Below are 13,810 nucleotides of genomic sequence, written 5' to 3' on the forward strand. Positions count from 1 at the left end.
ATGAGAAATGAATTAAGAGAAAGTGGCTATGTTATTGATGATATCCAAATGATCAGCATCATCATTAACTCATTGAATTATGAATGGAAAGATGCCATTGCAAAGATTAACTACGTGCCCATTGCTCAACGCACTGTTAATCATGTATGCAGACTTTTAATTGAGGAGGAAGCTATCAAATTAGCTACACCACATCTGCGACGACCCCCAGCATCAAAAGCTCCAGCTAGATGTCCCTTCCGAGGAAGAGGCTACGCTCCAAGGATGCCAAGATGCTACATCTGCAACTGTATGGGACATGATACCCGGGATTGTCCCCAACGAGTTCCAGCTCCCGTCACATACCAGCCCAGAGGAACAGACTCCAGAGGCAGAGGTAGACGCGAAAGACAAGGTCGTCGTGGTCCAAGGAGTGATCCCCAAGCTCCACTCGCAACATTGGCCTTAACCAATGTTCCACAACCTGATCCAAAGTATGACAGATGTCTTTTATGGACTTTAGATAGTGGAGCAGCTGTACACGTGACCCACAGAAAGGAACTTTTCACAGAGATGGGCGAGCCGGAGCCCGAATATCGAGAATTGTACTCCTTCTCCAACCACACTTGCAAGGTCGTGGGAAAAGGAACTGTTTACATTGAAGAGCTCGATACATTCATCCCTGATGTTTCTTACATACCTTCAGCAACCAGTAATTTGCTTAGTCAAAGTCACTTGTCTAGAGAGTTAAAGTTCCAGGTTCACCACCTCGAAAAAGCAAGTTACATAGTTAAAGATGGAGATATTGTTGCTGAAACCATGCTGATTGGTGGTGTTTATTACTTAAAGCCAAAAGCACAGGCAAGTATGCAAACTCCAAAAAGGGACAGCACAGGCCCAGAGAGAGTTGGTTCAGAGAGAGAACCCGTTACTGTTCCAAAGGCTCCTAAAGCCAACAGAGAAAAAGGAAGCAGGTTGCTGAGAGCAAGCCTGAGGTTCCTCATGAAACTGTTAATGTTGAAAATTCACTAACTGGTAAACCTTTGCATTCCAGGTGTATCCACAAGTGGCATAGAAGATTGGGGCACGCCAGTTTCTGTGTTCTTAGAAAGATGCCGGAGTTCGCAAAAGGTTTGGATCTAAAGGGGTGTAAGGTGTTTTTGGATTGTGCAGTTTGCAGGAAAGCTAAATCCAAAGCAGCTGCAATTCCCAAACACGCTACACGCCTGTCAACACGCATTTTTGATTTGGTACACACTGACATAGTGGGTCCTTTCCCACCATCATTTGGTGGTAGAAAGTATTTTCTAACAATTGTAGATAATCATTCTAGATATGGATTTGTATATCCTATGAGAGAGAAATCTGAGACCTTTCAGATCTTTAAAGACTTTGCAGCTTTTGTTTCTACACAATACCAAGTCCGCATCGCCAGAATCCAGAGTGACCGTGGTGCAGAATTCATGTCTCAGAGTTTCCAGGACTGGATGCGTAAGAATGGAATTCTTCATCAGACATCCGCTCCATATACACCGGCTCATAACGGAGTCGTAGAAAGAAGACAAGGAGTTCTACAAACCATGATGCGTTGTCTCCTAGAAGATGCCAATCTCGGTAGCATATACTGGGGTGAAGCAATCAAATATGCAAATTACATTGTCAACCGTACTTGGAGCAGTGTAATCAATCAAACTCCTTTCTAAATGATGTATGGCTACAAGCCTGATCTCAAGAACCTCCACATTTTTGGTTCATATGCTATGGTGAACATTCCCTTAGCTAAAAGAAGAAAGGGAGATCCAGTAGCAAAGAGACTGAGATTTATGGGTATTGATGATAACTCAAAATGGAGCAAATTTATTGATCCTAAACATGTGATTGTCATTTCACAATCTGCTAATTTTGAGGAAGATATTGACTGGTCCAGAATTCATTCTAATGATCCTGGAGTTTATTTTCCTAGAGATGATATTGCAGATGCCACGCAGCCTGATGACAATTTACAGGCAGATATTCCTTCTACCAGTTCTTCACAACCTGATGTTCCGTCTTCGCAAGCTGCGGATGCTGATGCTAGCGACAAACGTGAGGACGAGGACAAAGAAGAAGAAGAAGAAGAATGGACTGTTGTTCCGAGACGTTCCAAGAGGGTCACAAAAGGAATCCCTCCACAACGATATTCGTGGCCACTGACAAAAACACCGTTGCCTTTGATTTGCAACATTACTCTTCCTCCTGAGACATTCACACAAATCAAGCAGCTTCCTGATTCGGAGCAAGACAAATGGTATGATGCTATGCAGGATGAAATGGACAGTTTAAAGAAACTTAATGTATTTACACCTGCAAAACCTCCAGCAAACAAGAAAGTCATTGGCACTCGATGGGTCTACAGAATCAAGAAGAAACCGAATGGTGAGTCTTTGTACAAAGCCAGACTTGTAGCTCAGGGTTTCGCTCAACGTTATCCTGAGGACTACACAAACACTTACTCACCAACAGTCAGAACTGAAAGTGTAAAAATTGCTTTAACCACTGCAACTATTCTTGGTTTAAAAGTTTTCCAATTTGATGTGGACACAGCTTATCTACATGCAGACCTAGATGAAGAGATCTATGTGAAAAGCCCTCCAGGATTCCGAAAGCAAGAAGGGGATACCTGGTTCCTGAACAAAAGTCTTTATCGTCTGAAACAGTCAGGTTTAATGTGGTACTTATGTCTTACTGACAAACTAAATTCAATGGGATTATTAAGTCCGAAACTGATGAATGCGTGTTCACAAAAAGATCTAACAATGCATATGAGATAATTCTTGTTTATGTTGATGATATTGTTTATATTGGTCAAAATAAGAAAATGACTGAGATTTTTGCTAAAAGTTTGCAGAGATACTTCACACTGAAATCTTTAGGACACATTAGCACTTACTTTAGGTGTTCAGATTGAAAAAACACAGAAGGGGTTTAGTCTTTCACAAGAGGAGAAAATTGACCACATTTTGCATCATTGCAACATGAAAGATGCTAGCACAACAAAGACACCCATGCAAACAGATTTTCACAACTTAACACATGAACCAAGTCCTGAGTTCGAGGATTAAACACTTTATCGTTCAGTCATTGGGTCACTGTTATACATTAGTAGTTGGACCAGACCTGACATTGCACTTAGTGTTAATCTTTTATCACGACACGTAGGTAAGGCAACACAATTTCATTGGACATGCATTAAGAAGTTGTTGAAATACCTGAAACACACTAAACACATGAAGTTATTGCTAGAACCAACACACACTGATCATGCAAAGTTATGTTGTTATGCAGATTCTGATTGGGCAAGTGATAAGAAATCACGCAAAAGTACTTCTGGTTACATGATGTTCCTGAATGGATGTCCTGTTTACTGGCAAGTGAGAAAACAGAGTTTTGTTTCATGTTCATCTACTGAAGCTGAATATGCTTGTGTTTCAGATGCTTGTAATTCTCTAACGTGGTTTGATGCTTTGATCACAGATATCTGGACACATCCGATTCGACCAATCACCGTGATGGAAGATAATGAATCGGTGGTTTATATTTCTGAGTCACATTTTACAGGTTCTAGGTCCAGACACATTGACATTCGTTATCAAAACACAAAGCAATTAGTTAAGCAAGGCTTTGTTAAATTGCAATATGTTTCTATACATGATCAGATTGCTGATATGCTCAACAAACCACTTGCAGCAGCTCAACACAAGTATCTGCGAAAGAAGATGTGCCTTATGTGATGATTTGATGACATCAGCCCAACTAGCAAAAGAAGAGGTGTCACTGCGTTAATTGTTTGCTAGCTGAACTGAAGATTTATTGCGCTGGTCATAGCCCTTATCAGCAATGATTTACTGCGCATGCTTTTTAACACGTTTCATAATACATCACACATTCCAGAGATTTCTTTACTTTTGTTCTTCTGTTCGTCTGCCAAGAAGGTGGGCGACAATTGCTTTTGCCAAAATGTAACAATTAGATTTGTTTTCATTTTATTTTCATATTAAAAGTTTGTTTTTAATTAGAACATGTTATCGGATCTTACTTTCGCTTTTTCTGAAGATATGCTGTTTGGGAAAGCCGACGGTCTACACCTCATTAGCTCAGGGTGAAATTTCCCCTGACAATGACGTCAGCAGAGATTTGACAGCCGTGAACGCATGCGCTTTGCGGCTGCCCCATCTCCATGCTGCTGATCTGTCAAGTAATCTCTGTAGAGGCTCAGCTACGGATGCCTTATGGGGAAGAAACATCGCATAGAAATTCAGCAGCCCTAGAAAAGCCTGCAACTCAGCTCTATTAGCTGGTGCTGGTGCATTTTTGATTGCCTCCACTTTGGTCTTAGAAGGATGGATGCCTTGGGCATCAATGTGAAACCCTAAAAATTCTACGGAGGAAACTCCAAAATGGCATTTAGATTTTTTTAAGTTTTAACCCTTTTTCCTTAAATCTATGTAAAACGTCTCTCAGCTTTTGAATTAATTCTTGTTTGGTGTTGGCTGCTATAAGAATGTCGTCGAAATAAGGTAACACCCCAGGAATTCATTGTAATGTTCTTTCCATTATGCTCTGGAATATTCCAGGTGCTACACAGACCCCAAATTGTAGTCTACGACAGCGGAACACCTCCCGATGTGTAACTATCGTTTGAGCGTCCGCTGTTGCGTCGTCCACCTTTAATTGTTGATAAGCTTGAGCAAGGTTAAGCTTAGCAAAAATTTTACCTGTACCTAAAGAGTGCAGCAGATGCTGCACTACGGGAACCGGGTAGGGGTGCGCTTGTAAGGCTCGATTGATGGTTGCCTTATAGTCAGCACATATTCTAATTGAACCATCTGCCTTCATAGGTATGACTATAGGTGTTTCCCACCTGGAATAATCAACGGGCTCTAATATCCCTTGCGACAATAGTTTGTCTAGTTCCTGGTCTACCTTGGTCTGTAAAGCAAAAGGAACTCTCCTAGCCTTAAGTCTGATTGGGGTTATGTTAGGATCCAAATTGAAAGATATAGGAGACCCCTTAAATGTTCCTAATGAGTCATTGAATACCTCTGAGAACTCCCTGGTGAGTTCTTCAAACTCGCTTGTGTCTTTTCTAGCATGGACTCCTGTTATTTCTAAGCCTAAAGCTTCGAACCAGTCCAATCCTAATAAAGTGGCTAAGAGGTTTGTTACTACGACCATAGGAAGTTTCCCTTTAAACTGGCCGTGTTCCACTAAAAAATTTCCGCTCCCTTTAAGAGGGATTGAATTGTTCTGGTAATCTTTTAGGATGCACTTGCACTTTTCCAGTTGTTTTTCTGGAAACCGGGGCACCAGTTGTTTGAAAGTGTCCCACACTATGATGGATTTTGAAGATCCCATGTCGATTTCCATCTCACAGGGTGCTCCTTCGATGTGTACAGTTATGTATTTCTTCTTACGTTTGCCTGTAGTCGCCGATGCTGTGTTGATGGTCTCCTCTCCTTCTTCCTCCTCCGGATGCACAGCATAGCAGTTGTCAGTCCCTCTGAACGGCCTTTGATTGGTAGGTCGGCTGCTTGCGTGATTGAATGGTCTGGCCGCTGTGTCAACAAATGGTTGGGGAGCCCTACAAACATAGGCTAAATGCCCCATCTTTCCGCAATAGCGGCAAATGGCTGTTTTAAATCTGCAAGTTGAACGCAAGTGATTTCCCCCACAGCTGAGGCAGCCAGCTGGAGATACTGCGCTGTTAAGTTTTTTCTTCCTGGCTGCGCTTATGTTTAAATGTCTCACTTCTTCTGGCAGCCATGCATCATCATTCAGCTCCACTGCTTGTTGGTTTACTATAGCAGAGGGCACTGGTGGGTTGTGGAGGGATTGGTATCTCCTTATTTCAGCCGCTGATCTATCGAACTGCTCAGCCCCTCTGGCTTTGTCCATTGCTATGGCTAGATTTAAATCAGAGCGAGCCAACAATCGCTGATGTAAGCGAGGGTCTTTCACTCTGCAAATTACCTGTTCTAATAACGGGTCATCCAGGTCAGGGAATTCGCAATGGATGGCAGCGTTTCTTAAAGCGGCAACATATTGACTAACAGTCTCATTTTCGCCTTGGATACACTGTCTGAATGTGTACTGTCTTGCGAAGCGGGACGGTTTTGGGGCATAGTGACCCTTAAGCTTGGTTATCAGTGTTTCCCAAGGTACGTTAAATACTTGGGCTGGCGCGACTAGGGCTCGGGCAGTGGTGAACATCTCAGGCCCACAGGAATTAAGAAAATATCCCCTCCACCTTTCATCTGAAACATCCTTTAAATCATTAGCAAAAAGGAAACATTCAAACTGCTCAATAAATGACTCCCAAGATTCCCTCTCAGGCATGTAAGCAGCAAACAGTGAAGTAGTTGCCATGGTTTACGGCTGTCAGTTCAGTTAAGGACGTATCAGTCGTAAATATCATCTTAGAGAGGTTTTGTTGCCTCAAGATCCCATCCTCGTCGCCAGGTGTTTAATCTCAGGCGCCTGAGGTAATTACGAGGCTCATTGCTCATACAACAGTTTTATTTGGAACAGAATAGATGCGAGCGAAAACAAGTCCTCTGACAGCTCTTTTATACCCCGAGCTGTCATCGCAGCAACCAATAGAATCCTTTAAAACTTTCCGCCTAAAACAAACACGAACGGGCCAATCAACTGGCATCCTGCCTGATTGACAGGAGGGGGCGGGACACGTACATACGTGACACTAACAAACTTCTATAGAGCCCTATAGAAGAATTGTTGTATTGCCGAGACGTCAGCTCCGCCATCCTAATCACGGCTTTTATCGAGGACTTGTAATATTTGGTTTTTCATAACATACAGCTTGCCCCTCACCAAGCTAGGCCACCTTGAATTGTGCATTCATTTTTGTGAGATTGAACTATTTGTTTCCCTCTAGTGCTACTTTTAGAGTATCCACTATGCCCCAATTTGGGCTTTTGCTTTCACCTGTGCTTGGGTAATGATTAGTGCCACAAGCTTGTGAGACAGAATAATCAGTCTGACTATTTCCTGCTTGGAGCTGTTTTAATGGGAGATCCTGGATAGTGCATCAGCTAAAAAATCCTTTCTCCCTGGGAGGTATCGGAAAGTCAATTAAAGTACTGAGTCCACTATTACTTGTGCGATAATCTCTGGAGCATTTTTAGGGCTTTTAGGTTTTTGTGATCAGTCCAGACCTATAAAGGGCTCTTTCTCCTTTCCAGGGCAATGCACTGCATAAGCCTTGTTCTCCCAAACCATCCACTACCATTCAGTATCAGTTCATTTCCTGGAGGTTTACACACAGGTTGTAGGGCACCCTGGCTGTTCCTTTGTAAATGAACTGCCCCCATGCCACATTGCTAGCATCCACCTGAATAATAAATGGAGCATTAGAGTGTTTTAGCACTGGTTCGGTATTAAACAGCTATGCTGGGCTGTGGAGGCTGATGCAGTCTCGGATCAATCTCCCACATTGCCTGCTGTGCTGGATGTGGTCATCCCACTGGTCACTAAGGTTGGATATGGCTGATAGTCTGGCTGGTACAGGGCACAGGCTTTTCACACCTTGAGGCTTTTGAAAGCCCCTTGCATAAAGTTGATGGCTTGTTCCATCATTCAGTCAGCCTAGACATGCTTTCCACCTGTGTCTTCCTCCTCCTCCTCCTCCTCCTCCTCCTCCTCCTCCTCCTCCTCCTCCTCCTCCTCCTCCTCCTCCTCCTCCTCCTCCTCCTGTTCTTTCAGCTCCATTCTCTGTTCCCATTGGTGGCTTCTGTGGTTTCCACAAGTAAAAGTCACCCCCCACGGGCTTCTCTTCTCTGTCCTCATTCCTTCTGATGCCCAGGGACCACATAGATCTTACTGGATCACAGCACATCTCCCTGTTTCTAGTCCATTTGGAATGATCCAGCCTGCACAGAGACCTGGATGAAGGCTCCCCCAGCATTCAATCTCTTCTTGGTCGCTCTCTTGAGCCAACATCGCATGCATGGTCACAACAGTAGAGGTAATGCCCTCAATTGCAGATTCCACTTAATGTTGGACCTGTCCCATCTGATTCCTTAGGGAAGTAAAATTCTCAACTCCATTTGGTTGAAGTGAAAAGCACTTTTACTAAGAGATGCTGATTGTAGTAAAGTTAAGCAGAATCTAAAATTCCCACACACCAATACAGAACTATACCTCTGGTTTCCCCTAACACCCCCTCCCCATGGTCCATCCATGTGTAGCCAATCCAGCATTGCCCAGATGTTTTGGGAAATGCTGAGGTGTTTGTATTGGTGAAATTCCACTCTCAGGGCAAACAGCCTTGAAGATGCCAGCATGCCACTTCCAAAACCCTCTGTTCTTTCTCAACTGCCAATTCCCCCATCCCAATTTCTCATAATAAAGGTGTACAGCTTTATAGCCCATTTGTTCCTCTCTGCCTTCCCAGTTGATGGCAGAATGCCGCCAAGGCATCAAGCCAAAACTGGTGGATCTGACACATCGATAAACAGAAACAAAATGCAATTGAATTTTTTCCTCATATGAAAAAGGTTTCAATCTTTGAGCTTAATACTTATGATTTCTACTGTAGTGTTATTTATAAATGTTAAAAAAGAGAAAAATAACAATTGTACCAGGGCAGATTGATTTCAGCACTGCTCATCTCTTACCATTTGTTTTCTATTTATTTTTACAGTACACTTTTATTTGCTAAAAATAATATACAGGTAGGACTTACTTAGTAATAACAATTGGCACTTTCCATTGCTAAAGGAAGCAGTCATAAAGCATGATATTTGACCATATATGAGTTAGCAACAGCCGTTATAGCAGTCCCCAATTACTTTTACTTAAGTGAAGACTGTGTGCATTATTAAGTGTGGATCTAACATGATCATCATCATAACTTCTGACTTCCTGCAAACTTCTCAATTGACCTTTCGTGCTACTTTACATTGCTACTCACAAAGCAATGATATAGGTGGCTATAAATTAAAATGTCCTTTCTGAAAAAGTAATAAAACTTTGGAACTAAATCATTATGCTTACTGAAGTTGTTAGTAAACTGACTTTTCCAAACTTGCTAGTGTTATCCACCACAGTTGCATTTTTGGACCAAATCTCAGATTTAAACTGAATTAGTACAATTAGTATTATTAATATAGCATTAGGAAAGCAACCCTAGTTACTTGTAAGTAGGTGTAGGGATTCCTCTGGCTCTGCAGTTCATTGACACTTTTGCATCTGGAGACTCTTCTGGGTACACGGTATCAATGGGCTGCTCTTCAAAAATTGGTCCATAACCTTTTAGTTCATCTGGCAAGGCAATTGAATAATATCACCCAATTAGTACATATAGGATGCAAATAGTTTAAACATTTCTAAATTATTTTAGAGATGCAACACAGGAACAACCACAAGCTATAGTTTCCAATTAATTATTTTATCTTGTCAGTATAATACCCATTAGAAAATAGTGTGAAGCAATTTCAGTTCCTTTTAAGCACGCTAGCTTTCCACTGACACTGTCAACCAGTGATGTGCGGTGAGGTTTATGACTGGTGAGGCACTGACACAGTGCTGAGTTTCAAATATTTTTAGACTTGTGGACTTCAACTCCCAGAATTCCACAGCCAGGCATGCTCAGTTCCAATTTAAAGCGACAGCATTTGTTTTTCTCCTTTGCTCCTTCTTTCTTTTTCTTTTTCTTCTCCTTCCCCTCCTTCCTCCCTCTCTCCCTTCCTCCCCCTCTCTCAAACACACACACACACACACACACACACACAAGTTGGATTGGACTATCTCTCCTACCCCTTCCCTCTTCACTCACTCTCAAACAAACCCCCCCCCCCCACAAAAGTTGGATTGGATATCTTTTCCAGTGGCTTGAAAGCAGCTCCTCTGCCATCTCCCCCCAATTCCCCTGCTGCCTTTCCCAAACACCTCCACCATTGCAAATGCAGCCTGCTGTCTGGGTGGGAAATGCCTGGAACACAATAAAGCCCACCCACCACCTCCTGCTGGCAGGCTGGGGTGAGAGGAGAGGCAGAGAAGCCGGAGGGGAGCCGAGCCGAGCCTTCCAAAAGAAAGAGGCTGGGGGGAAGTGTGTGTACTACAGCATGGCTCTTTGCCTGGCTTCCTGCCTCCTCCTGTGGTCTCCTCAGTGCTCGCTTGTGCTCTCCCTCCCCAAGTGTAGTTTGATTGCAGGTGGAGCCACGTTGCCTTTTCAAACTTGTAATCAGTGAAGCTGGGCTAGATTTTTATATAGTTTTATCCAGCTGTGTGTGTGTGAGAGAGAAATGAATGGGGGCCTGGGGAGGAAGTCACTACACTTGGGGAGGGAGAGCACCAGTGAAGTTAAGCAGAGTCATCCACGGTGAGGCAGCAACTAGCTCAGCTTTTTCCTTTTACCTTTTTTTTCATGATGAGAGTGGTGAGGCTGTGCCTCACTTGCCTCACCTGACTGCACGTCACTGCTGTCAACCATCCTGCCAACTATAGCTAAGTTTATTGAGATATTGGTGATTTGTGCACATCTATTAAAAGAATAGCGAGACAAGAGTTAAAACATCCCAAATTATCCCTATAGCTTCCCTAAAGTTCACTGGACTGGGTCATGTAACAAAGCTGAAGCTGATAGGTCAATTTTATTAGCAGTGTGCTTATTCTTCATACTTTGCAATTCAACAGCCATCTGATTTCCTGTCTACCCTCCTTTTATGGATAGTAAAATGTTCTTTAATTAATGTGTGGTTTTGTTTTCAAAATTGTTCAATTCTAGTTGCAGGGAAAACAATTCTACAAAATACAGCTAATACAAATAATGCTAAGAGGAATTTCTAGAAGCTTTTATAAAATATTGAAACAATGCATAAAAGTGAAAGGAAATCTATACAATTTGATTTTGCTCACAGCTTTCCATTTTCCAATCATTACTTTAGAACCAATATTCTTGGCCATCCACAACACCTATTGTTGTATTTCTTACTTTGAATGAGTATCTTCCCTAAGGTCTTAATGCTTTCAGAACAAGCCCCAAAGGATATTGTAAGGTGCTACAGACAATTCATTAATAGCTATTCTATATTGAAAATGCACCTACCGAAAGCACTGATTTTCATACTCTTTTCCATCTAGGTCTATGTCTACAGGCCAAATGAAAATTCAGTGCAAAATTTATGTAACGGATTATGAATATGCAATAAATGCTATACAAATATTTTTTTTCCTTTGACCAACCTTCTCATACAAAGGTGTTGACAAGATCTGTAGGTACAATGCACATACTATCTCATTGAGTTTGTGATAGTCTCAGCTCAATTAGTATGTACTATAACAGCAACATCAAGGAAGTAACACATTAACTCTTTCTTTATGAATCTGAAAGTTGCCAAGTTTAAAAAACACTGATGTATTGTATATTATATAAAAATGAAGGTAATAAGAAATCATTTGCAGCAGTGAAGGAACAAGTGTGTATAATGCAGGTACTACTATTTTATTTGGTTTTAATTAGGGTATATGATGGCATTAGTTTTTCAATTATCCTGTCTCTCCATATAGAACTAGGAAGACAATAAAGTAAATGTAATCTTAAAACAATTTTATCTTTTTTTCTTGTGATCACCTGTTAAAAGACAGTTTTAGCACAACTATATAATAGATAACATTTAACAAAAATACTAAACAAGCCTCAAGAGCCCAGGGCCGGGATGGAGCCTGCCAAAATGCCACAGAGAAGGCAGCCCTGCCTGGCCACCTGCAACTCCAACCAGGATGGCAGTTGCTTCCCGGTTGGGCTTACTACCCCAATCATGGCTGGGTCAAGGCACAATGGGCCCCTACCCTAGAGCCATCACAGCTCCCTGTGCCGATTTCTTCACCCCCTCGCCCTGGGGTCCCACCAGTGATTAAGAGCCAACCCAAGTGATGCCTGTTCGGCTGATGGCTCATGACCTTGCGAGCAGAAGAGCAGCCGAGAGGGGCTTCAGAATGGCCCATTGAATGCCTCTGCTGAAGTCACCAAGGCCACTGGGTGGCCAACTGCATGGCTACAGCCCCCCAGCCAAGAGTAAGGACCCCAAGCCAATCAAGGTGAAGAAGCCACTTTGAGATGCAATGGAAAGTAGAAAATTCGCTCGCAGACTGTCAAGGTCTCCCCTCCCCCAGCTGGGGAAGAGGGAATTCCAGCCATTTTTACCACATAACCTCTGGACATAGCAATGGGAACTCCTGATGAGAGACTCACTTTCATTGCGGCACCCAGAATGGAATGGCCACTAGTTCTAGGGCTTACCTGGTTGAGGAAGTGGAACCCCAGAGTGAACTGGAAGCAGGGAACCTAAGATTTCAATGGGGAGTGACTGGACCCAATGGCCAAAGGGAGGAACTAGGGGGAGACCCAAACAAAGAAGTGACAGCGGTAAAGGCTGCACCAAACCAGGGCATCCCCAGGTAGTACAAGGACCTAGCTTAGATGTTCAGGGAACAAGGCTCCAACGAGCTTCCCCCCCCCCCCCACTGCTCCACAGACTGCGCTATCAAGATTCTCCCAGGGGCCAAACTTCCGAAACAAAAAATGTATAGCATGTCCCCCAGGGAACTTGAGGAGTTGAGAGTCTTCATAGATTAAAAACATGGTGAGACGTTTCATCAAACTGACATGACCAACTATTGCCGCCCCATTGCTATTCCGAGAGAAGATGGGTCTTTGTGCTTTTGTGTGGATTATAGAAATTTAAACACTGTGTGTAGAATATGTACCCCCTCCCCCTCATGAAAGACATGTTAGCCCACCTCTCCAAAGGATTTTTTTTCAAAACTGGACTTAAGAGAGGCTTATTACTGAACCAGGATTAGGGAAGGGGACAAATGGAAAACAGATTTTAACACCTTTCGGGTGTTACCAATTCAAAATGCTCCCATTTGGATTACAAGGCGCCCCTGCTGTGTTTATGCAACTGATAAACGAGGTGCTCCATGAGCACCTGTACAAAGGGGTTCTGGTCTACTTAAATGACATTTTAATAGACACTGAGACAAAAGTTGAGCACATAAAGCTTATCCGAGTGGTCCTAAACAAACTCTGTGCTGTGAAACTTTACACAAAACTTTCCAAATATGAATTGCACAAAGATAAAATTGACTATCTGGGATATAGAATTTCCCACGAGGGCGTGGAAATGGACCCAGGAAAAGCACAAGAAATGATCAACTGGGCTCCCCACACCCCACCCACAAATAACTTCAAAGCTTCCTGGGGTTTGCACATTTTTACCAGCAATTTATCCCAACATTTGCACAAATTGTGCTCCCAATCATTAACATGCCGAAAACAAGGGGGGGGGGGAAACGAAACCAAAGCAGCCCATAAACTGGACCACGCAATGCCAGGCAGCATGTGATAGACTGAAACAATTGTTCTCAGCCGAACCAGTCCTAAAACATCCAGATCCAGAACAGCCATTCATCATACAGACAGATGCCAGTGATTTAGCAGTTGGAGCTGTCCTACTCCAAGAAAATGAGCAGAGCCAACTGCAGCCCTGTGCACACATGTCTAAAAAACTAAGTGATGTGGAACAGAGATGGGCTATCTCTGGAGGAGAAGGAGGATTTTGCAGTACTGTGGGCTCTCCTTACTTGGAGGCATTTGCTAGAAGGGAATAAAATCCTTTCCGAAGTCTGGGCTGATCATAAAAACCTAAAAGCCCTAAAAGCCCCATGAAAACTCTCCCCAAAACAAGTTCACTGGGCTCAATACTTCAAACATTTTAATTTGAATCTAAAATATTTCCCTAGAGAAATAACATTTTAGCAGACACAC

The 13,810-nt window shown here is 42.8% G+C and overlaps 1 protein-coding gene across 3 annotated transcripts in view; it reads right to left on the bottom strand.

Moving 5' to 3' along the window:
• CNTN1 (contactin 1) overlaps window positions 1–13,810 on the bottom strand; it is a 410,973-nt gene that overhangs the window by 196,712 nt on the left and 200,451 nt on the right. For all 3 annotated transcript variants that reach the window (XM_081957448.1, XM_081957447.1, XM_081957446.1), the window contains exon 5: window positions 9,174–9,300. In XM_081957448.1, coding sequence (XP_081813574.1) covers window positions 9,174–9,300 — 127 coding nt within the window. The remainder of the gene's footprint in view (window positions 1–9,173; window positions 9,301–13,810) is intronic.

The sequence above is a fragment of the Natrix helvetica genome, assembly GCF_964273705.1.
Source record: "Natrix helvetica genome assembly, chromosome: 6".
Taxonomy (NCBI): Eukaryota; Metazoa; Chordata; class Lepidosauria; order Squamata; family Natricidae; genus Natrix; species Natrix helvetica.